Source organism: Silurus aristotelis (assembly GCF_946808225.1).
Source record: "Silurus aristotelis genome assembly, chromosome: 18".
Classification (NCBI taxonomy): Eukaryota; Metazoa; Chordata; class Actinopteri; order Siluriformes; family Siluridae; genus Silurus; species Silurus aristotelis.
Window position 1 is genome coordinate 2,777,174 of NC_139591.1, and position 24,103 is coordinate 2,801,276.

General features: G+C 38.8%; 1 protein-coding gene across 4 annotated transcripts in view; it reads right to left on the bottom strand.

Moving 5' to 3' along the window:
- Positions 1 to 1,683: 1,683 nt before the first annotated feature.
- pam (peptidylglycine alpha-amidating monooxygenase) overlaps positions 1,684 to 24,103 on the bottom strand; it is a 65,835-nt gene continuing 43,415 nt past the window's right edge. For 2 of the 4 annotated variants that reach the window (XM_083568110.1, XM_083568109.1), the window contains exons 15-26: positions 22,583 to 22,882; positions 19,710 to 19,839; positions 15,981 to 16,097; positions 15,817 to 15,889; positions 15,088 to 15,298; positions 14,045 to 14,248; positions 10,385 to 10,503; positions 8,004 to 8,103; positions 7,285 to 7,338; positions 6,436 to 6,726; positions 5,320 to 5,382; positions 1,684 to 2,571 (exon numbers count right to left, since the gene is read on the bottom strand). In XM_083568110.1, coding sequence (XP_083424236.1) covers positions 2,393 to 2,571; positions 5,320 to 5,382; positions 6,436 to 6,726; positions 7,285 to 7,338; positions 8,004 to 8,103; positions 10,385 to 10,503; positions 14,045 to 14,248; positions 15,088 to 15,298; positions 15,817 to 15,889; positions 15,981 to 16,097; positions 19,710 to 19,839; positions 22,583 to 22,882 — 1,841 coding nt within the window. In that variant the 3' untranslated portion in view covers positions 1,684 to 2,392. The remainder of the gene's footprint in view (positions 2,572 to 5,319; positions 5,383 to 6,435; positions 6,727 to 7,284; positions 7,339 to 8,003; positions 8,104 to 10,384; positions 10,504 to 14,044; positions 14,249 to 15,087; positions 15,299 to 15,816; positions 15,890 to 15,980; positions 16,098 to 19,709; positions 19,840 to 22,582; positions 22,883 to 24,103) is intronic. The other 2 variants (XM_083568111.1, XM_083568112.1) reach the window with 1 other exon arrangement.

Sequence of the window (24,103 nt, forward strand, 5' to 3'; positions counted from 1 at the left end):
GGTTTTTAATTACACATTATGTATTGTGGGTTGGTAAGAGGTGCAACGGCCCACATTTCTACCCGAGGAACACACGAGCAATGACAATAAAGAGAATATAATCATTTATACGTTAAAAATAACCATTAACATGGAGAAATGTCACGTCTCCAGGCCGAACACTAGAAGCGTTAGTAAAGATGCAATAGATTATAATGAGGGGATCTATCTATCTATCTATCTATCTATCTATCTATCTATCTATCTGTCTATCTGTCTATCTGTCTATCTGTCTGTCTGTCTGTCTGTCTGTCTGTCTGTCTGTCTGTCTGTATCTGTCTGTCTATCTATCTGTCTGTCTGTCTGTCCACAAATGACAATAAATAATTGTCCTAATGCAAGATCTAATAATTTAAAAAAATAGAATAATGCAAATAATTCTTAATTTATGACATTTTAGTGTGTGTGTGTGTGTGTGTGTGTGTGTGTGTGTGTGTGTGTGTGTGTGTGTGTGTGTATGCGATACATGAAAGAAGAAATACAGTAATTAATCTGAAAATAGTGTCAGAAAAGGTACTCTGCTGAATAAAAGCAGGAAGAAGCCTAATATGGCTGTGTGTTTATTACTATAATAACTTTATATTTTAAATTTTATAACTGTAATATTTTAACTACCATATATTTAAGAAGAAACACTACATTTTTCCAGCTCTATCTATCTATCTATCTATCTATCTATCTATCTATCTATCTATCTATCTATCTATCTATCTATCTATCTATCTATCTATCTATCTATCTTTGAGTCTATAAATAAGTATCCTGTATATTCTCATTTCATAGTGCCTCTCTAGAATACACTGCTGTATATGTTTCTATCCAGTAGGATTTTAACCTTCACATCATGTGTTTTCGGGGTCAACAGTATCAACCATACGGCCTTCAGCAATCAGCCACGTAGCAGGCTTTTTTATGTCCTATGTTTGGATGGACAGAAAGCGCATTAGTCAGAGCTCGCAAACCGCATCTGTAGCAAACTGCACAAGCTGGAAAATATCCGTGTGGGGGTTAATAGCTGTGTTTTCTCTCCACGATGGCTGAATTAGGAATTGATTTGGTTTCAGATACACCTACACGAAGATTCACAAGACAAATTTTTTTAAGAAAAGCTGAGAAAAGGTCGCAAAAAATAGCTTTTTAATGAACCGTTTATACTTTGACGTTTTCTTTGGTGTAGAATTTGCACGCAATTTGCTTTCGTTTCAAATCCTCAGCAAAACAGCAATAAGGGAAAAAAAACAATGCACAAAAACCCAAGTAATTTTCTGAGGTGAATATCGATGCTTCTGCTAGAGATGATGTATGCGGGCGGTGCAGTTGTGGCTCCAGTGAAAGGAGACGTGTTGAATTGTGTTCATTGGGTTTCTTGCTTTATTAATGACATTTATTCTCACTGTATGAGATTCATGTTGATGATGGTATTACGAGGTGAATTGATTCAAGCAGGACACCAGTGCATTCAGATGTCAGTTGTAGTGAATCATTCCAGCAGTTTGGTGAATTCTCTGATCGAACACACATATTTACTGAAGGGAAATAGTTAAAAAATATATCTTTCTGATCACTAATTCATTTTGCAAACCAAAAAAGATACTAATAAAACAAATGACAAAGTATTAAAAAAGCAGAAGCGGAAATGAGCGATGCTTTGCAGACACTTTATTACACAAATAACATTGTTACTGAAAATAGTATTCTTGCGATAAAACCTCATTATGTCACAACAAATATCAGACACGTCTCACATCCTGCTTGGAAAATGTTGTAAATACAGCTTTGGACACATTTTAATATTTAATAATAATAATCCTCTTTTCTTTTTTTTTTTTCTTACTTTTCATTGAATGCGGCACGACGTAAATCAAAATACAGGTGGACGATAGCAGCGCTTTGAAGAAAGTGGCACGTCTGTAGTGATATAGGTGCTGCAGAAGGCAAAATACATCATTAAAAAAGGCACAAATGTACAAATAAGAAATGAAACATCTGCCCCAGTTATGTAAAAAAAAAAAAAAAAGAACTAGTGTTATTAAGATAAATTATCAGCATCCATCTGTCAAATTAAAATGAAAAACAAATAAAAAAAAACGACTCTACATCTTTTTCCTCTTCTATTAAAAATAAGCATAGAGCTAAATCCCCGAATCTACCAGTGTTTGCTCCTCTATGCGTCCGCTCCCTTAAAATCATAAATTAAAGTGGCAGTCGTATATCGTATTAGAAAGAGAAAAATATTTCTGCACAAATAAATTAAATATATTGGCAGCCAATGCGTATAGTTACATATAAGATCGCAGTACATTATAAGGGTTTGAGCACAGACGGAAAAGGGGGCAGTCCCTCGACCGGTCCATTAGGACGAGGAAACAGGGGGAGGCGGGGCAGAATATTCCTCGTTCTCAGAGTCGGTGGCGTCCTCGTCATCCTTCTCGAGGTCGCTGCCCTCGGTGCTGAGACGGTCGAAGCCCTGCCGTGTGTAGCCTTTGTGGGTTGCGAAGAAATTACCCAAGTTTAAAGTCCCTGCAGCTTTTCCTGGAGAGACATTGAAGGAACGTTAAAGCGGCGTGCGGAGTTTCAATGCAGTCGGAAGATGAAAACGTTAAAACACACACACACACACACACACGAAAATTCTGCTGGCTGATGGCAAAAAAAATAATAAATAGAGCCTAATTTTTGAAGAAAAATGGAGCCCTCGGAGCGAAGCTAAGGATCAGTGAGTAAGTAAATAGTTTCACATCCGAAAAATATTTAATCGAATTTGGCAACATCTCGTTGGATTCCTCAAGGCAAATTTAACCCAAACACCAATTTCAATTATTGAGCAGCAGCAGCAGGGATGGAAAGGAGGGTGGAACACACACACACACACACACACACACACACACACACACACACAGAGTAAGTGTATTCTAGAAAAAAAACATTAAGACATTATCAAAAGCCAATATCAATGATGGAGAGCACGATAGACCCAAAAGACTTATAGGGAATTGTTTTTATGGAGTTTAAATAATGGAATTTATTAATACAAATATCATTATTAATTATAAAATGAAGTAAAATCTTAATAAAGTGCAATACAGAAAGTAAAGAATGCGGTGATCTTTAACCCCGCCTCCTTTTTTGAGGTCATAGGACACTTCAACCAATTAACAAGCAGAGAAACTGGGCACAGGCTGCTGCAGAACTGTGTACTGTACAGTACGTGTGCTCACTATACAGGTGATACAGTGTACTGAATTCCTACGAAATTACACAATGTCACGGTTTTACTGTATATATCAATCAGTGTTTGACTCTCAATCAGTTTTTCTGGGTTGTTTTGGAGCGTTTCTCGAAATATTCTTAAGATTTGAAAACCTGTTAGTGTGTTTCTCGAAACAATTTGTACAAACAGCACAATACATTGGATTTCTTGCAAAAGCCTGAACTCAAATGGAAGTGTTTGTGTCAGTGAACATCTCATTCCCATCAGAATGAACATTTATTTTGTGATTGTTCACAAATAAGTTGGCGAAATGTCAAAATGTTGTCGGTATGATGGCGCACGGTTTCAGTGTTTCCTGATGTAAACTACGGTTTGGATTCCAATGATTAAAAATGGCTGAATTTCTTCTGTGTGGCATCTATTACTTTTACTGTAACCTACTAGTGTTCGTCCGTCACCTGGTTGATTCCTGCCTCATTTTTAGAAATTGGAAATTCTGTGTTCCGCTCTGTCTGTCGGCAATTGAAGGTTCAGGAGAGTCACCTTTGACCTGTTTTGGAGAACTAGTTGATCATTGGTTGATTTGATGCCATTCACTCACCTTCGATCGTTGAATGCGTTCAAGATTCATCTGCTCAATTCATCAATTCAAGACTCATTTAGAAAAAAGTTTAATAGAAATTGAAACAGCAGACACGTGTGCACAATCAAATAAATAAAGGTACCAAAACATTTGCTGTCTGTCTGTCTGTCTGTCTGTCTGTCTGTCTGTCTGTCTGTCTGTCTGTCTGTCTGTCTGTCTGTCTGTCTGTCTGTCTGTCTATAAAAGTCTGTATACTACATGCCTATAATCTCTCCTTAAATCGCTCTTCTTACAGCACCCCCACTATATTTAAACTGCAGTCAGTCAACCATCTGCTCATCTCAACGTTGCATCAGATATGAAAGTCATTTACGGACGATACTGTATCAATTGAAACATGCTAATGCTCGTCAATCTCGTTTTTTTATGAATTACAGTTACTCGATCTCTCAGTATCGTCTAAAAGTGCCTTCGGGGGATTTTCTGCTCCAGATCCGTGCCATCTGCAGTACAGTTTTAAGGACTCGGCCTCTTTCGATAAATGACTAGTGCTTAGTCATCGAGACGGGAGTCTTTAACGTCTTCACGTCTCTGCAGCGCTGCAGACTCGATGGCACAGAGCCTCTTAACTAAACTGGGAAGGTTTTGCTCATGGCTTATAACTGCAGATGTTTTCATCAAGGGACTGTCACACTCTCACGCTCTGCCCAGACGCTCCGCCCAGACAGAATCACGCTCTGCCCAGACAGAATCACGCTCTGCCCAGACAGAATCACGCTCTGCCCAGACAGAATCACGCTCTGCCCAGACAGAATTACGCTCTGCCCAGACACTCTGCCCAGACAGGATCACGCTCTGCCCAGACAGAATCACGCTCTGCCCAGACACTCTGCCCAGACAGAATCACGCTCTGCCCAGATGCTCTGCCCAGACAGAATCATGCTCTGCCCACAGAATCACGCTCTGCCCAGACGCTCTGCCCAGACAGAATTATGCTCTGCCCAGACAGAACCACGCTTTGCCCAGACAGAATCACACTCTGCCCAGACAGAATCACGCTCTGCCCAGACAGAACCACGCTCTGCCCAGACAGAATCACGCTCTGCCCAGATGCTCTGCCCAGACAGAATCATGCTCTGCCCAGACAGAATCACGCTCTGCCCAGACAGAATCACGCTCTGCCCAGACAGAAAAGAAAAGGCTGATTTATGGAATGTGGTAAATGAATGTACCAAAAGATTCGCCATTTGATCAAAGAGACGAGAAATAGTTTTTACGATGTGCACCAGTGACTAAATGAAGGTTGACCAAGTAGTTTTGAGAATTTCATTTCTGATCTGAGAAACGCTCCAAAGCAACCGAGAAAAAACTGTAATAAGCGAAACCGATTAATCGGTCGACCTCTAGAGTTTATATGCACAAAAGATGACAAGAGAGAAACTGAGACTCTTTCAATTACTATAGTTAAAGCATGATTCCCACCCACCTCTGAGTTTACCCAAGATTCCTCCTGATGATCCTGATGGTTCCAGTTTTACCTCATGGCCATCTTGAAATGTGGAGGGAAAAAAAAACCGAGACGTATTAGAACCAGATCAAATGAGGCACACAGAGGCTGGTCATTAAGTATCAATTGTGTCTATGATGAATGCGATATTACTACAAGACCAAATCTGTAACTAGAATACACTCTTGATGGAAATTCATGTTTCTTTAACATTAAATATTGCTCCCATTCAGAAATCCAAATTGGATTGGATTCGAGTAGGTGCTTAAAGACTTTGAGGATGATCAAGACTCGGAAAAGTGTCTACGCCGATCACTGATGTGAAACGCTTCAAAAGTCACTTTCCTCTACATGTGCATTGGTAATTACCACTAAAATCAAGTAACTGTGTGCTTAAGACAATCAAAGTAGTCACTGGTAGCCTAAATGAATCATTTTGTTCTGGAAAATCTCATAATCAGGCCGACTATGACACAAAGCTGACATCAATAGAAAGACATTAAAGTGGAGCGCAGCTCTTTAATAGAGCTGCAATTAGTATTAATTAAATGCAAAATGAAGTGTAACCAAAAGACGGAACAGAATGATCACACCGAGTTCAAGGCTAAGGCTAAAAATCCTCTCTGTGAAGCAAGTCAGCTTTCCAATTTCATTCCTGTGAACAGTTTAGCGTTCGCTGATTTGAAAGTTTTCGCGAATTTGACGTGATAATTAGTTATTAATGCGTAACAAATAAAAGGTACAGAAAAATAAATAAATAATAATACAAAAATTCAATAAAAAATTTCAAAAAAAAAATGCAATAAAAAAGAAAAAAGAAAAAGAAAAAATTCAATAAAAAAAAACCAAATAATAATAATTCAATAAAAAATTTAAAATAAAAAATACAATTAAAATATATATCACAGATGTATTGCATATTAAGTAATGAAATATTTGACTGCTCTGTAAATACTGTAAAAGTACTGATTCACATGCTGTATATTCGCTGTATTGCTTTTCTCTCCTCTACATTTCTGATACCTTATAAAGTAGTAAAATGTTTTAAATAAATTTTTTCACACATTCACACTGGTTTAGTGCTGCTGTATTCACCTCCATACATCCTGCTCTTCTTCCAGCGGATGAAGACGCCGATGGTGATGACCAGCACGAGGGGGAGAAGCAGGAGCAGAGTGGTGAGGACTGCAGGAGACATACCCTGAGTTTTAGCACTCTTCTTCTCATTCTCCTTGTCTTCCTCTTTCTCCTCTGGAGCTTTGATCTGTTGAGCCGGCGCTGTCTCCTTCTCCTGAGCCACGGGTAGTTTCTGTACAGTCACTTCAGCAGTGTGGACCATCTGCTTGTGTATCGGCTTCAGTTTGGCCTGGACGAAGGTCTCTGTTTCTAAAATAAAGCCATGGAGTAAGCTGTGTAAGCTACGAAGGTGTCATTTGTCCATATTAAGGTACAATTGTGTGCAATTAAATCTGAGTGGCTTTCGATATGAAAAGTATTATGTTGGAAAAAAAGTCAATTATAACGCTACAATTGATGAAGTAGTTTTGTAGAAAAGGGGACCGACCTCAATGGCTGTCTATTAAATCTAATTAGAGGGTAAAAAGTACAATCCTCTACTTGATTACAGCGGAAAAAAAGGCTGCTTTGTACCTCAAGTAACCAGGTTTGTGTAATCATTAGGCAAATATCTGTTCTGGAGCCTCATACAGACCGGGTTCCGTCCCCTGTGAATTACAAGTGACCTTTCTGTGTTTGCAACAGCCTATAAATGACAGCCTATAAATGTCAGTTCGCTCGACAACTTTTCTTTGTTGCTTTACGCATGACCTGAAAGACCCTGAAATAGGAAATAGAAACCAAAACAACACGAAGGAAGCAAATAAGGCAAATGGAGGGTCAGGAGCAGACATTCAGACTAAGGTGTATACAAAAAAGAACACGTACCTTCAATTTCCTGCACCTCGATTCCTCCTTTTTTTACAGAACGGTGCTCTGCTTCTGTAAAGATTAAAGCAGAATAAGGATAATTTTCTTTATAGTTAACTCGTCTTTCTAATCAACGTTTAATAGCTGCCCATTACGCCACCGTCTATCAAAAAAAAAAAAAAAGTTGTATGGGTCTGATGGGTTTTTCGCCTTGTGTAATGCTTAAAAAAAAAAAAAGAAGCGATCCTGCTATGAGTCATCTCAAGCCTGTGTTCAGGATCTTTTCAATGTGCAGCCATGTCCTTGCTGCATCATTTAACAAAAGCAAACGAAAAAAAAAGGGAATGGAAGAACAGATAACTGACGCACGAGGATGAAAAACACCCGGATCTCAGCAGAGGACCTTCACATCAAGCTGTCAAATACATTATAAAGTAGAAGGCAAAATGAGTAGACATGAGAGTCTATAAGGTGTGTTCATCAGTCCAAAGTCACTGTTCACTGAGACCAGACGTCCTATGGGAGTCAAGTGCTTATAATTTTAGAGACATTTCTGCAAAGTCGGAATATTAAAAGAGAAATTATTATAATCATTTCCCCTAATGAACTTAATGAACCAGTGAGATTAATCGAAAGCTTCGAAAAAATGTCGCACCTCTGCTTTTTAGACCTTTTACTGAAAGTATATTATTATGATTTATAATAAAAAAGAAAACAGAGAAAATCTCCGAACGTACTTTCCGATGGGAGGAACTTTATGACGGAGTCTGAGGCGGCGTCCCCGACGAAGACGCTTCCGTCCTTTGCGACGACGATGTCGTGAGGCATTTTGAATTTCTAAACCAAAAACAGAAATGAACAGTGAATAAAAGGGATTCACCAGAAAGCATTTATGACGTTTCTGTAATATCAGCTCTGATAGTTAGAACTGTGTAGCCTATAAAGCGAATCACAGGTTTAAAGCAATCGCTCGAATGAGTTACTGTTTCAATAGTAACAACATGGAATCTTGTGTGGTGGATGCAGGACAAAGATTTCTGTGGTGCCTGTACAGTAACTGCTGATATTGTGATGTTTTCTATAAGTTTTTATAAGAGAATATATATATTATGAGCGATGAAGTGAAGAACACTGATGATCTCTTCATCATGGCACCTGTTAGTAGGTGGATTTATTTATTAGGCACATTTTATCCTCAAAGTTGATGTTAGAAGCAGGAAAAATGGGCGTAAGGATTTGAGCGATTTTGACAAACTGTGACGTCTAGACGTCTGAGTCAGAGCGTCTCCAAAACGGCAGCTCTTGTGGGATGTTCCTGTTCTGCAGTGGTCAGAATCTATCAAAAGTGCTCCAAGGAAGGAACAGTGGTGAACCGGGGACAGGGTCGTGGTCGGACGAGGATCATTGATGTGTGTGGGGACACGTGTGGTCCGATCCATAACGTATATATATACTGTAAAGCCTATTTTTGACTTATCTAATCTACCCTAGCCTGCTGTAAACCTGTTTCTCGAATGATCAACATTACCTGTGAATGTTGAAATATGAAACTATGAAACATGGCAGCATTTACCATGAAAATGTGCTGGCGGTGTAAAATCACTGAGCGCTCTGAACAAGTAAAGTGCAGTTGAAACTGATGCCTTAGAATTGCTTTGTATAGAATTCAATTTGTTTCTTAATCTGACATTCATCTCCTTCTAACTCTGTTCTGATTCTCTCGTAATGGATATCGCTTGAATTATGCTACATTATACACTCAAAGTGCTTTTGCACTTCAGAATGTTTGTTTGGCCAGAACGGGAATCCTTCGTCAACATCAATCCGAATAGGATTGGAAAATGGATTTACTTTGAACCGATCAATCAGTCAAGCTTTCAGACTAATCAATATCTGGATTATAAATCTGATCTGAATTCACATGATTTTATTTTTCTTTTAATCAGGACATGTTTGAAATGTGATCCTGTGTTAATCAGTACAAGATGAATGAAATCCAGAATAAATGATGCTCTTTTAGTGCTTTCAAAGTTGAAAAATATTTTCAGAAAAACTATAGAGAACAAAACTCAGATGGAAGCCAAATCTATCTTGGTAGTGAGCGGATTTACAACATGTCGGACTGAAAATATTTTATTACCAACACTGCAGTATTATTGAACAAAAAATTTGTGAGGATGTTTTTTTCGGGACATTCACGTGTATGTGACATCACGATTTAACTGTGGCTGGATAAAGACAAATCTCACTTGCAGTTCCTCTTGTGTTTATTTCCATCTTTATCATAATATTAATAATAACTCAATAAAATAGCAGTCAGATTAGTTAACTGCGAGACTGATTAGCATTCAGACATCAGAAGACTACAGAGGGAGGTTTGAAAGGATGAAAGGATTATTGGTGCTCTCCTGCCCCAGGAACTGTACACATCCAGAGTGAGAAAAAGGGCTCAGAAAATCACCCTGGATCCCTCACATCCCAACCATGTGCTTTTCTGGGTCGAAAATCAGGTTTATTTAATTGGGGTTGCAAAAGGGGCTGAAAATTTCCTGTAAAGTTCCAAAAAAACTTTCTGGAAACTTTATCGGAACTTCATCTGGGGAATTTTGGAAATATTCCAAGTTAGAAACTTACCGGGAATTTATGGGAATTAATTAGAAATTTGGGGAATTGTATATAAACTGTATCATACACAAACATAATTATAAAAATTTTGTTTGGTCATAAACTGACATGCACGCCAACTAATACAGATTAAAAAAATGCCATTGAGAATTATTAATAATTAGTTATATAATAATAATAATAATTATTATTATTATTATTATTTAATAATTTTGTTGTCTGGTAGCTTTCCCTGTTATAGGCTCAGCTGCAATTTTGTAAATTCCCAGTTTATTCCCATTTATTCCTGTTAATTCCTACATATACCCATGGAACGTTGGCAGTCTTGAAAGTTCCAGAAATTTTGCATCCCATTAATTAATACATTTGGCCAAAATTATGTGATGCTTTGGATAGGGGAGAAGGATCTCTTATGGAAGATGGAGTTGCGGTCATGTCTGTAAACCCGTGTGTGTGTGTGTGTGTGTGTGTGTGTGTGTGGGTGTAAAAGCACCTGCGTGTCTGGCGCGAAGACATCCAGGATCTCCTTGGTTGAATAATTGAGCACGAAGCCTCGCAGCGGGGCGGACTGACCGTACGCTGATTCTCCGTTCACCACATAGATCAGGCCACCTGAAACAGCACATTAGCATGAGAGGCACGCCGTCTGAGAAACAGTCCCACATAAATATTGATCCGGCTTGTACGTTAAACATCAAAGGCGCTGCCGAAGAGGCTGGCCGATCAAATCAACCATGCATATTCAAACAATGAGGATCCAGTGGAGTGGAACAGACACACGGGTGTGTAGTGTCTCAGGGTTTTAATGATGTTTATATGCAAAACAGTTGAATTTCATTTCAATCCTTGATGCTGCAAATTTTTACAACATTTAATTATTTTTAAGTGTCATCTAGTCATTTGTTTCAATGAGGTTAAAAGGTGTCCTGAAGGTGAAGGTCTTAACTTTGATGTGGTGCTGTGTTTTTACCCGCGGATTTAAAATTAAAGGTCAGAATCGGATTTTGCGATTAATCGGCAAACGATGACGAAAATAATCAATCTCTCATAAAGAGAGCGGCCTCTAGAGGTGAATCACTGATGCCATGTTCTGTTTTTACATGTGGGACCGTGCGCTGCATAAAGAGCGCTGTTGTATTTATTAATTACAATTAATTACATAAAAAAATGTATAAAGTTTATGTTAAGTGTCGTGATTTTTGGTTTTCTTAATTCAGAATCCAGTTTAAAAACTATCGGTTATAAAATCGGTTATCAGCAAGTACGATCCCACCTAGCTATCGGTATCAGTAAAATCATCGGACCTGTAATATAAATGTTTAATATTTACACCTGGCTGTCCCCAATTAAACGTATTTTTCAACCTAATTTGATTTGACAACAGCCACAGTGGCATCTGATGCAATTTTCCAGACTGCCACACAAATCCCTTTAATATTAGTGATTATGGTTGAAGTCATTATGTGGCATTTTGATTTGGCACCAAGAAAAAAAAACTTCTGTTCCTGTTTGGTCCTCCCTACACACACACACACACACACACACACACACACACACACACACACACACACACACACACACACACACACTACTGAATATTGTACATCCTTTTGGAATTAATCACAATTTCAGTGAATGAGTGTATATATGAGATTTTTACAGATATTCATTTTCAATAAACAATAGCATTTGAGAAAATGAACTTTTGGTATCAATATTTTATGAGAATCGATGCTCAAAAAGGCCAAGATTGCTTTAGGTCTCTAGAATACAATCCTTATACATACAATCCTTCCTCTATCAATCTGTCCTGGTTCGTAAATAATTTCTTAACAATAGAAATAGGGTCTTTATACACACACACACACACACACACACACACACACACACACACACACACACACACACACACATATATATATACATACATACTGTATATACAATTATTTTTTGTTTGGATGTTTGGTTGGCTGCCTGTGTTTTCTTCCTTTGACAGGGTGGTTTATTTTCCAGCTTGTTTTACCCACAGCTCACCCTGAAGCCAGTGCCATTAATCTCATTTTAAACCTAAATATGATTTCCTTCAAAGTTGACACGAGACTCGAGTGAGGAAAATAAATAATAGAATTCCACGTGGGATTTGTGTTTCATCTGGGGCGGTTGTTTTATTCATAGCCTCATATTGTTTTCTCTGAACCCTTTGAGGTCGGAACAATATGCTCCGTTATGCAATGGCTTTAAAATGGCAGTGATTTATGCTTTGTAATTCAGTGGCTTTAAAATTTTAATAATCCACTTTAAGTAAGCAGAACTAAACTGCCTGGTCAAAGTGCAGCTATTTTTCTTCCTACGCTTGTTGTATTTACAGAGATGCATTTATAGAGTTCATTTCCAAAACCAATATCAGCGATCTCTGTATCATTCTTATCCTGGTATACGTTTTCAATCCTGACTAATCTTCACTTAATTAAACCTCAATAATATAATAAAGTCCCTTTGCCCTTTTTTATTTAACATTTTGCTTCATGTTGCAGTTTATATCTAGTTAATAAAATAAAATAACACCTTTCATTACCGACGTGATGTATTCCCCACTGCATTTATGCTGACTCAGCACACATTTATTCACACTGTCCTCCCTTTACACAGATATATACCAAAAAAAAATACTAACGCCACTGAAAAATTATTTGTAATCACTAAACAAGGCAGTGTTTCCTTTCGCAATTACTGTGAGCTGAGGGAAAACCACCGGAACAGGAACATGATTGTTAAAGGAGCCACGTACCGTATTTAGCAAAAAAAAAAAAAAAAAAAAACACTAAAAAAGATGAACACAACTAGAGAAACATGATATGTCAGGAGAAATGAATATTAAAAGTTTCCGGAGTGTCAAATAATAATAAAAATGTAAAATAATTCATTGCAAAAAGAAAGATTTAGAGTGAAATTAATAAATCTATAATATCTGTAGGTGTATTTAAAAAAAAAGTTATTAAAAAAGTAATAATTTAAGCTACATTTAGAAAAGAAAAATGTGTGATTAAGTTGAGATTATTCACAAATTAAATAGCAATTAAATATTTGAATTGATTGACAGCCCTTATAGTGACTAATGATGAATGTGTATTTGAAGCAGTTCTGCTGAAATCCCTCCTTTTGTACACTGAGTAAAATCAGGATTTCAATTAGTAAACATGAGTTTGTTAAAATCCCACTCACCTACTTCTCCTACCATCTAAGGGGGTTTATTCGTGCCACGTTTGGCCCAAGCTGCTCATGGAGGATCAATACACATCATTCACTTATATTTATATTTTTGTTCCTACATTCGGTAAAGCTGCATGGAGACAATGTCCATTGTGAAAAAAAAAAACACTGTAGATCTGGAGGGGCAACACTGCAGGCCAATTTCAGTTCGAACCTAAAACTCTGTGTAAGTTCAGTGCATCCCTGTTTATTTATAGCAGGTGATTCAGACCAGGCACTCATTCTGTCGTGATAACTCATCCTAAAGCCCACACCAGCTCCCTACAGCACAGTGTCCTGGATGCACTGGTGGACTGGGGAGATTTTTTACTTCAACTTCGCTACATTACAAAGTCAAATATCTTCCTTTTTATTCGTGAGTGAATGCAAACGTAATTTGTCAAACACGCAGTAAGCCACCAATCAGCGTTCAGCATCAGTTCAACAGCAAGCAGAACATTTAGAGAGGAATAAATGATGAAGAAACTCCAGACTCGAACTCGCCACCTCATTTACACGATTTTTTTTTAAGTAGTTGAAAAGAAGGTTTTGGGTTCATGATCATTTTAATAGAAATCAATCAGCGTTTGAGTCATTAATATCATTCTATTAATAGATCAGTGTGCTGAGAGTCACATTCGAGTCTTTTCACATCAACTGAGTTGATTAAGTAAAGAATCTTGTGATAAAAATTATAATAAGAACATTACAGCCGTAATAAATCAGTACTTTGAATACATTTGAAGGCAAAAACTTTTATACTTTTACCTAAGTAGAAGATTAACGGGACACTTTTACTGGAGTAGATGCCTAGTGATTCTCTACTTCAACTCAACTACATGGTTTGTGTAATTCGTCCACTACAGCCTGGATGAGAGTGGATGCTAATAAATTTCATGATTACCTTGTGTGGGTGAGTAGGAGACAGCGAACACTTCCCCTCCAAACTCGTCTTTCTTGATTTCCTTCACAAACTCGCCCGTGTCGGCCATGAAGCATTGCACACGCCCGTTCTCCCGATCGGCAACCAGGAGCTCGCGTTTATCCGCCGCAAACGCCAAGCTGTGGGGGATCTGGAATGGCACACGCCTCCGCCGGTCCAGTGAACCTGCAGCGGCATGCGGGAGAAAAACAAAACATACAGCCATCGATAAGCAGGAAATAGTGTTGCTGAGATAATGATGTGCAATACTGCAATATTACACCACCTACTGTATGTCAATCGTTATGACTTTAATTTTGTATCATATAAAAGGTACATAACGCTTGTAAATAATGGTGTATAATATATATGTATTAGATTATTATAATATAATATAAGATTAAGAGATTTGCGTTTGAGACACCAAATTGCCTGTTTTACACCACAGCGATGTTTCGCGTCTCTGAGCAATTGAGTAGGTGAGTCAATTGGATTGAACCGAATCGTTTAAACGAGTGATTCATTCAATCGTAATGACTCGCTTATTAACAGTAATGTTGCTTACCGGCGGTTTTAATAGTGCAAAGATAAAATTTTGTAAACCTGATTTCATTTTTGACCTTCATAACGCCATTTTTTTCAAAATGTGTGAATCATCTTTAAATGGCTTTAAAGGTAAAACATGCTGAAAAAGCAAAAATCTATTAAACTTATTGAAAAAGATTTTGTCACTGCTGTGAACCGAACACGAATCTGAAAAATAAATAAATAAATAAATAAATAAATAAATAAATATATATATATATATATATATATATATATATATATATATATATATATATATATATATATATATATATATAAAAATTCAGCTCTCCAAGGTACAATAGCAAACTCAGCAAAATATTGTCTGATTGTAAATAAATATTTAGGCATAATTTTTATGGTGAACATCGCACACCCCTACTTGTAATGATAAGCTACACACGACAATAATAACAGTGTTTAAACGGACAGGTGTGTACCTGCACCCCAGTGGGACAGATATTTGCCCTCTGGCGAGAATGTGAGGATCCTGGTATTGCAGTAGCCGTCAGACACGTAGATGTTCCCGGTGTCCGGGTCCACGGCGACATCAGTAGGCTGGCAGAAATGGCTCTTGTCAGAACCCGGCACAAAAGCCTCCCCCAGAACCAGCAGCGGCTTCTCTTTCCCATCGCTGCTCAGTTTGAACACCTGCGGCAGCACGCAATCGGAACAACAGATAGTTTAGGACTCAAAACTTCTGAAACAACACGAGTCATCTGAGATAAAAGTGGAAGATCTCCTGCTTTAGTGCACTAAAATCCGTTGAGCACCTTTAGGTTAAATGTGAATGCTGACTGCACCCCAGGCCTCCTCACCTTCTCACCTACATCAGTACCTGACTTACAGTACCAACACCCGTGCGTCTGAATGAGCACAAAACCACCATAAAATCTAGTAAAACATCTTCCCAGAAGTGTGGATCTTATTATAACAGCAAATAAGGAGTAAATGTGGGAGGGGATGTTTTTAAAAGCAAATACAATACATACATATTTACATACAATTGTCAGGTTCCCACAAACTTTTGTTCATATAGCGTATAAGACTATAATCACGCTTTCTACAGGTTTCACAAAGTCAAATCTACGATTGTGCTGAATCACAAAGACAAAGCAAGCTAATTTAGAGATAGGACAAAGACATCTCAGCTCACTGAAAGCTTTTACCTGATGAAGAGCTACATCTGTCACCCAATAATTATTGTCCTTATCGGTTGTGATACCATGCGGCATATAAAACCTGACGAGACAAAACGAGACAAACGCATTAGCAACGCAATGAAAACCCAACACAAAATGAATCAGCCGATGGACAAAACATCAGCGCTTACATGTTTCTCCCTGAGGCCTTGAGCACACTGCCTTTAACTGGATCCACCACCAAGATGGTGGACTGTTGAATGGGGCCAAGAGACTTCTGCTGGTATATGGCACCATTGTTAAAAGAGCTGCAAAAAGAAAAGCGGGTTATCAGTGCTTCTGTTGAAACCATTAATAAAAAAAATAAATAATAAAACACCATAAAAGGAAAAGAAACACGGAAATATATTCCAGGTTTATATCCAATGCGAAAGAGACGGCTTTTATTTCATGGGTGTAAATTAAATAAGTAAAATTCGGGCAGTGGAGAAAGAGAGAGAGAGAGAGAGAGAGAGAGAGAGAGAGAGAGAGAGAGAGAGAGGGAGAGATAGAGAGCCTACAGGATCTATAATAACAATCTCATCTGTATCTTCATGCATACAGAATGTGTGTTTGATCCATCAGAATCTCTCTCCATTGTAACCTCCCTGCAGACTTTCCTAATGTAACCTGTTATGCATAACAAATATTCCTGCCAAACATCTCAGCCAGGAACAGACGCGCCATCGCCCCTTTATCTAATTGTCTTCCGTAGACAACAAAAGCAGGCTCTGTTCTGTATTTCTGCAGGGAATCCTCCATGCCTGCTCTTCACCCGATGATAAATTTAAGCCTAAGCCTGAAACAAGATATGCTGTGGCTCAGGGCAGAGGATGAATGGATTTAACAGGGCAGCCCTTCACCCACCTCGAGACCCAGCTCATTAATTCCATTCTCTTGCATTTCTCTTCACCATTTTCCAATCATTTCCATCCATATAAACTCTCCATCTCTCTCGGCTGGTCAGAAGATAGACAGCAGGGTTGACCCTGGAGCACAGAGGCCATGGCAGCTCAGACTGTGCAACAATTCTGTAACCAAAATGGCTCCTTATCCCTTATCCACAGGCGACGCAGTACTGCTTTAAACGCTGGGGCTCTGTGGAAATGATCAGGGTCGGATAAACAGGGTAATTAATGAGCTCTCAGAGTTCAGGCTTGTAGCTGTGGTCAGCATTTCTTCCCTGCTGTTGTTCAGCCAGTGTGCACTGAATAAGTGGATAGAACTGGGAAATGAAATGGATAATAGGACGTACCTGCAAGTCTAACCAGAAAAGATAAAAGAGTGAAGCTCAGCATTTGATGGTTTTTTTTGGATTATTAAACTGTTGAATTTAACACATTTTGTATTTCATTCTTATAGAAAAAGTTGAAATACTTTAAATTGATTCAAATGGCGATTATGCAATTTTACTATTTTTGTGTAGGAATAAAATGATACACAATTAAAAAACACTAAACACAATCAGTATGGCGGTGTGTTGTTTCACAGAGGGAATTACACTATTTAAGACAGGGGTCTTCAAACTGTTTTCTGTGAGGGCCACTTCGTGCAGCCTGCAGTCTCACGTGTAAAAACAAAAAGCATGTAATATCAGTGATTCACCTCTAGAGGGTCTCGTCATATAATATAGCGCTCTTCGTGCAGCCTGCAGTCTCACGTGTAAAAACAAATAGCATGTAGTGTCAGTGATTTACCTCTAGAGGGTGCTCTCGTAATATAATATAGCGCTCTTCTCACAGCCTGCAGTCTCACGTGTAAAAACAAATAGCATGTAATATCAGTGATTCACCTCTAGAGGGTCTCGTCATATAATATAGCGCTCTTTCATGCCAAGTTCTTTAACAAATAAGAATTAAATCACTGTCAAGAAAAATTACATTCAATTATTAATAAGAAATGGCAACAATGTCTTTAATTAAAAAAAAGCAACGACGGTCTTTACTGCATGCTACGATTACGAAAGGATTTGCAGTGCTGTGTTTAAATAACATCGGATACCAATAAAATACGGATTGTGTAAACTGTTGAAGAAGCACTCGACGGAGACACGCCCAGCTAAATAATGAGAAGATTATGAATGTGCATAAGCCTCTATTCATCCCTCGCTCCGAATGTTTACGGATTCCAGTACAGCTTTGTGGATTAGCCAGTCAGACATGACTAGAGCTGGCGTTGGCCTAATGACACCTTAGTCATGGAGACGGTCCTTGAGTAACTTTAACGACCGCAGGAACAAAACAGCACCTCTGTTTGTCCCTCACACATTGCAAATGGCCTCAGAGTAAATATTCTCACAATGACTTTGTACACAGTAGGCGGTAATGACTTCATCGCAGCTTTGCACGAATGTCCTGTTTTTTTTTTTTTTTTTTGTTTAATTGATTTGAGAACGCTTCAATCATCTGCGTTTTCAAGCTGGATGCCAAGAGCGAATATGCTTCATCTTTTTGCCATGAAGGGATAAAAATCTAACTTGACTGAGGGCCGTGGGCCAAAAGTAAATGTTGCATCATACCAAACATAACGAAAGCTGCCAGGATTCCCCTCATTCATGACTTCACAATTTAAAATTCAATAAATAAATGCAGTTTCATTTAGAAAGTTCTAGTTCAGTGAAACCAATAGTACAATGAGAAACAATCCAATTTATCGTACAATAGAGTTCAATATTTTATACAGCTGTTCAGTGACCTCTAATCAGACATTGAAGCTGATTCAAGTTTTTCCAAACACATTTTTCTTTCTTCTTCTCATATATGGTGTAATGGGCCAAATAAAAAAAAGCTCTAGTTTGGGCATCCGTGGTCTACAGTTTGAATATATAACGATCAAAGAAATCTAGAGACGTTATTGACTTTCATAAAGCCAATCAAAAATGTATGGCTAAAATGTTAAAGTTTAGTAAAGCAAATAGAAATGTCTAGCAGTGTTTTCCAGTCCCTGCACCATTTAGTGTCCAGTGAGACATGACAGAATCTGAATTACTTACAAATAACTCCAGGAAAATGTTAGCATTTTTCACCAAAAAAAAAAAAAATCCTAATTAAATCACTGTGTTTGAATTCTCAATAGCTTCTGATCAGTCTATATTAAATAAATAATACAAAATAAACTTTTTTCCCCCCCAATATAGTTTATTCCCTAAATATAATATAGTGCTCTCCATGCAGCGGGCCATCTCTCGTGTAAAAACCAAACAACACGTCGTTTCTAGAGGCCGCTCTCGCAATGACAACGGACCTGCTGAGCCGCAACCCGGAAAAACTATCTGTATGAATTTCTGTCGATAGCTGACAGTTCCTGTCAGTCTGTTGGTCGACATCTATAAGTGATATCAGGAACTAACTTATTTCTGGGACGTTCTTACTATAACTGTTATGTTATAAAGGTTATAAATGTATAAACTGCACTAACAGCATTGTTTTCTTTTACCGTTTTTATAAACTGGCTGCTACTTCCAATAACACACAGGATTAAGGGATATGTAAGGCAATCACAGATACATGTATACGTCTATTAGAAATGAAGAGGAAGGTATCTAAGAAACAGTGTTTCTGTTCTGCTGTTTGCATACATTCGATCCACACAGTACATGACTCTATGCCTTTTCGCATAAGCAGGCAGTTGCTGCGTATGCAGTAAAGAATGGATAAAGATAATGCCTGAGCCTGAGCAGACAGACGACATGCTCTATAAACACTATATGATGCCCATATTTTGTTTTCTAACTAAAAAAACACCATAATGTGTCCTGCTAAAATGGCTTGTACATTAACAGTTACCCTGCAGCAACACGTTTCAGGCAAGTGGGCGGCGGTTCAAATCAAGCCCTTCTGGACAGTGTGAATGCGAGTCACTGTGTAGGTTTCATTACTTACTTGACTCCCCATCTGTGATCTCCTCTGTGGAAGATAACCAGGTTCTCATCAGAGTCCAGAGCCAGACCGGACACCTGACCCAGCTGCAGCGTCACCTCCGGCCATCCGCTCACCTCCTCCAGATGAGTCCCTAAACAGCCACACACACAGGAGCAACCTTAAACTAAACCCCGTCACGATCAAACAAACTAGACGCCAGCATATGACAGCGTAATCACAATGGTGTAACGTAACAGAGAAGAACGCAGCTGACTGCCTGATCTGAACACAGAGCTGTGCTGTTTGTCTCTCAAGCTTCATTTAACGCTGTAATGCAATCCGGCAATCTGTTAACTTGGGTCTGATCCAGTGTGTATGAAAATCAAAGCGGCTGGTGTGTCGTTATAGGTCTGGTAGTGTTTGCTGGATGGCAGGCAGTCATCCAGCCCGAGAGAGCAATGGAGATGCATCAGGCATCGGATTTAAATGAAGGACTAAGCGTCTTTATGAGGCTTCGCCACATTTACACTATTGAGGTCTGCTGAGGGATTAGCTGCTAATTTAATTGTTTTCTTTCTTCTTTCATACACATTTGAGCATCCAGGGCTTCTAATGTACAATCACAAATTTTCCTTCCCGTTTTTGGAAACATTGATAGCATGTTAAAAAGAGGTAGTTCCCCGAAGTCAAGACATGGCCTAATCTACGCAGGAAATTTTATATAGTATCGTAGTAAATCATACAAGTAAATCGTAGTTAATAATTTAACAAATCACAGTACATGATTCAGCAAAACAAAGCAATTTACAGTACCATACTGTATAAACTATACTGTATATAAGTATATGCAGCGAGCGCATGGACGAGCGCTGGTTTCGTGAGCGGAGGGCGGAGCATAGGTTCGCCTGCCGTGTAAAACTCAAAGTAAATTCTTTACAATTTTGTCGTATCGCTATCATCATGGTAAGTCGTGAGTCAAATAATCGTAACTGTATACTGTATCTCGTATATAAGCAAAGTGCAATTTTTTTTTGTAATTCTTGTCATATTTCCGATGTTTACTACAAAAAAATTATAAGTCCTGGTTGTTAAATTGGAAAAATAAAGAAAGAAATGTAAAAATACAACTCGATGATATGGTCATATAACACGACTTTGCATAGACAAACAAACGGAAATAAAAATATCAGAGGTTAAAAGAAAATGCACAATAACTGAAATACGGACTGTACCAAAAAAACTAAAACAAAGATGGTCGATGTTATTGACAAAAGAATTACACAAGAAATTTCAGTTCAAAAGGGCAGAAATATCTGAGATATTTCATTAGAGGCCATTTCCCTGTACTGCACTACTTCTGGCTACCCAATGGCTTTATATTGCTATGAAAGGCATGAAACAGTAATGGAGTGTGAAATCACTGCGGGCCAAACACAATAACAATACCTATTCCAAACCAGCTTCATGATTAATAAACACGGTGTTTTGCCGAGACACTTATACACACACACACACACACACACACACACACACACACAAATGATGTGAAGATGCTCTGATGTGTCTGATGAGACTTTTTTGCTTGGCAAAGAAAAAAACATGACATATGACATAAGCACACCAATAAACATGATTTGCAGTGCTCGGTCTGGGGCGAAGATGGTGCTGATCGTACTGAAGAAGAGGTGTAGGAGAAAGACAGGAGTCTTACAAATGTATAAAGATCTTTTATATTGTTTACATGAGCTCCTCATCCAGCCATGTTTCAGGAAACCCTTACAAATGCTTCTTGACTGCTACACAAGCAGCACTGCATCTAGAGGAGAGATGAGCTACAACAACTCGGAGGTCCTGTCCAGAACAATTTACACGAACACGAAGGCGTGCCATCCGTATCGGTGCGGCCTTTACTTCTGGATCTATATCAGACGTGTCTGATTTACTCTCGGCTGTGCTAAAGTCAAGGGCACAAAAACAATACAAAGCTGCCTTCATGAAGATTTCCAAGCAAAACGTGGACCGGAAGAGAAATGACACAGCATGGACTTGGAATGAACAATGCAGCTCCTCCTCAAAACTATTACAAGTAATTGGGTGATGTTTCATTTCTTTGTTCCCTCCCACTCCTAGATTTGACCCTATGGGCTGATCGATGGCACCTAGACAGCGATCCAATAGACACACAAGTGACAGACATCGAGAGCCTGAACTGTGCACCTAAAAAATGAAAATGATATATAAATATCGTGTACGAGTGGAAAGAAATGCAGACAAAACTGAACAGCTGATATTGATGTCTGAGTGAAGAAGTTGAACATACAGCCTTCAAAACAGAGTTGAAAAAGGCTAAATGTCTGATGGAGAAAAAGAATCCAAGGGCCTCCTAAAAACCAGAGCAAGAGAGAGAAGAGACACAAAAACACTGCTCTGAGAAGCTGAAAATGAGAAATGACATGCGCCACCTGACATTACAATGCAATTGCTATTTCAGCCTTAGAGATCAGACGCTTCGGGTTCCAAAAAAAACAACAACAAAAAAAACCGTGACAAAGCCTGCGCACATGGCCCAGATTTTACAGAACGACATCAGTAATTTCCCACTAAGATTAATGTCTGTAACGCGAAGACACGGCACAGCAGGTCCAAAAGAACGTCATCGTGCTCTTTTGTTCCCGGATTATTCTGTATATTGAACCACGTACTGTATTGCAAACCTGCACGGTGACCTCACTGCCCTTGAAACCAAAGAACAAATGACAGCAATGAGATGGGAAGGCATGGGCGTCGAAAGTAAAGCATTCACATGGACTTGCGAATGAGAGAGACAACACCGTGCCCTGGATTATCCTTTTGTTTTTTTTTGTTTTTTCGTGTGAACCGACACCAAGACCCACCTTGTTTTTTGGCCATTGCGACCCCTGGGCCTGGAAGTCTGGCAGGTACAATCTTGGTCCCGGGAGGCCTGACAGTGGACTCTAACTGGTGAAACTTGTGCACTCTGTCCCGCACCAGAACTGCACCGTCTCTGTGTGCGTAGCCTAGTCTGGGTTTGCGCCAGCCCAGGTCTTTCTTTTGCATTATGCTATCGATTTCGGCCACCAGATCCGCATGGGCCTCCGTGGGGTTATATTTATGCACATGGACAATGTCCTTCCTCTCCCCTAGGAGTTTGGAGAGAAGGGAATAGAAGTCACCTGCACGGGGGAAAAAAAGAGAAAGGGGGGAAAAGACAAAGAAGAAAAAGAATAATACAAAAAAAAGGGAAGAAGAATGGTCCATGTGAATAGAGCTGTAGGGGAGTGTCATAGGTCTGCTAGTCTCTTTGATAGAAGATAACAAATGTACAACCCTGTGCACAGCAGACGAGAAGTGATGGAAAGAAGCAGGATTATTTATCTGTTTGTAAGTAAGAGCGAGTGCTTCGGCGCTGCTCGGGGACGATCTGTGCATGAAATATGTTTTGTGCTCACGATGTGGCTTTCAACATCATTAAGTAGCGATTTTAACCGTTACAATAACTTGTCAGATAGCACACTAATTAATCCGGTCTCTACATTCCTCACAATTCAGTGCGCTTTCACATCAGCCTGCCACAATGCAATAGAAAAGTTTAAGTTTAGATTTCTACAGCCAACATTATGGGTTTTCCCACAGGACACGGCCATTTGCTAAAACATTTAATATTCATCCATCATTAGAATCACTATGCTGAATATTTCCACTACTGCTATTATTATTCTTTAAAGAAGGTAAAAATCGAATAAAACACACGCACACAAAAACATTACACAGTAGAATTACTCAACACCTGACCACTGGTTTGTACCCAAACTGTTGCCACAAACTTGGAGATGAACAACTGTATAAACCGCCTTTGCAAGCTGTAGCATTTTAACTTCCCGTCATTGGACACAGTGAACACAAATCCGTACTCTACAGAAAATCCTTTGGTTAATTGTAACAGCAAATGCAGGGTTTCTGCAGGTTTCCAAAAAAGTCAAATTAATGACTTATTAAGACTGAAATTTAAGATCGGTATCTCGACATCAAATATGTTGTCAGCAATTCAATTCCTTTTACAAGCCAAGTATCGCTAAACTAACACTTCCCCATAGACGAAAGATCTAATTTGTTTGACGTCTGTGGAACAATCCGTAAAGGATTCGCTCCAAATACAGAAAGCTGATTGGCTGTTGGTCTCATTTGTAGTCGGAATACAGCAAGTTGTATTAACACCACGAAAACTAACGAACAAAAAGCATTTAAAGTTCTGCAGGAGCATTTCAATGGGCATTAGAGATAGCGTTACATGGACTTTGGAAGATCGGCGAATTTATACTTTTATGGCCAAAATTTCAGATTTTGGACTTTTTGGACGTTTTAAGAGCTCAGGGAAACCCTGAAATGGAAACAAG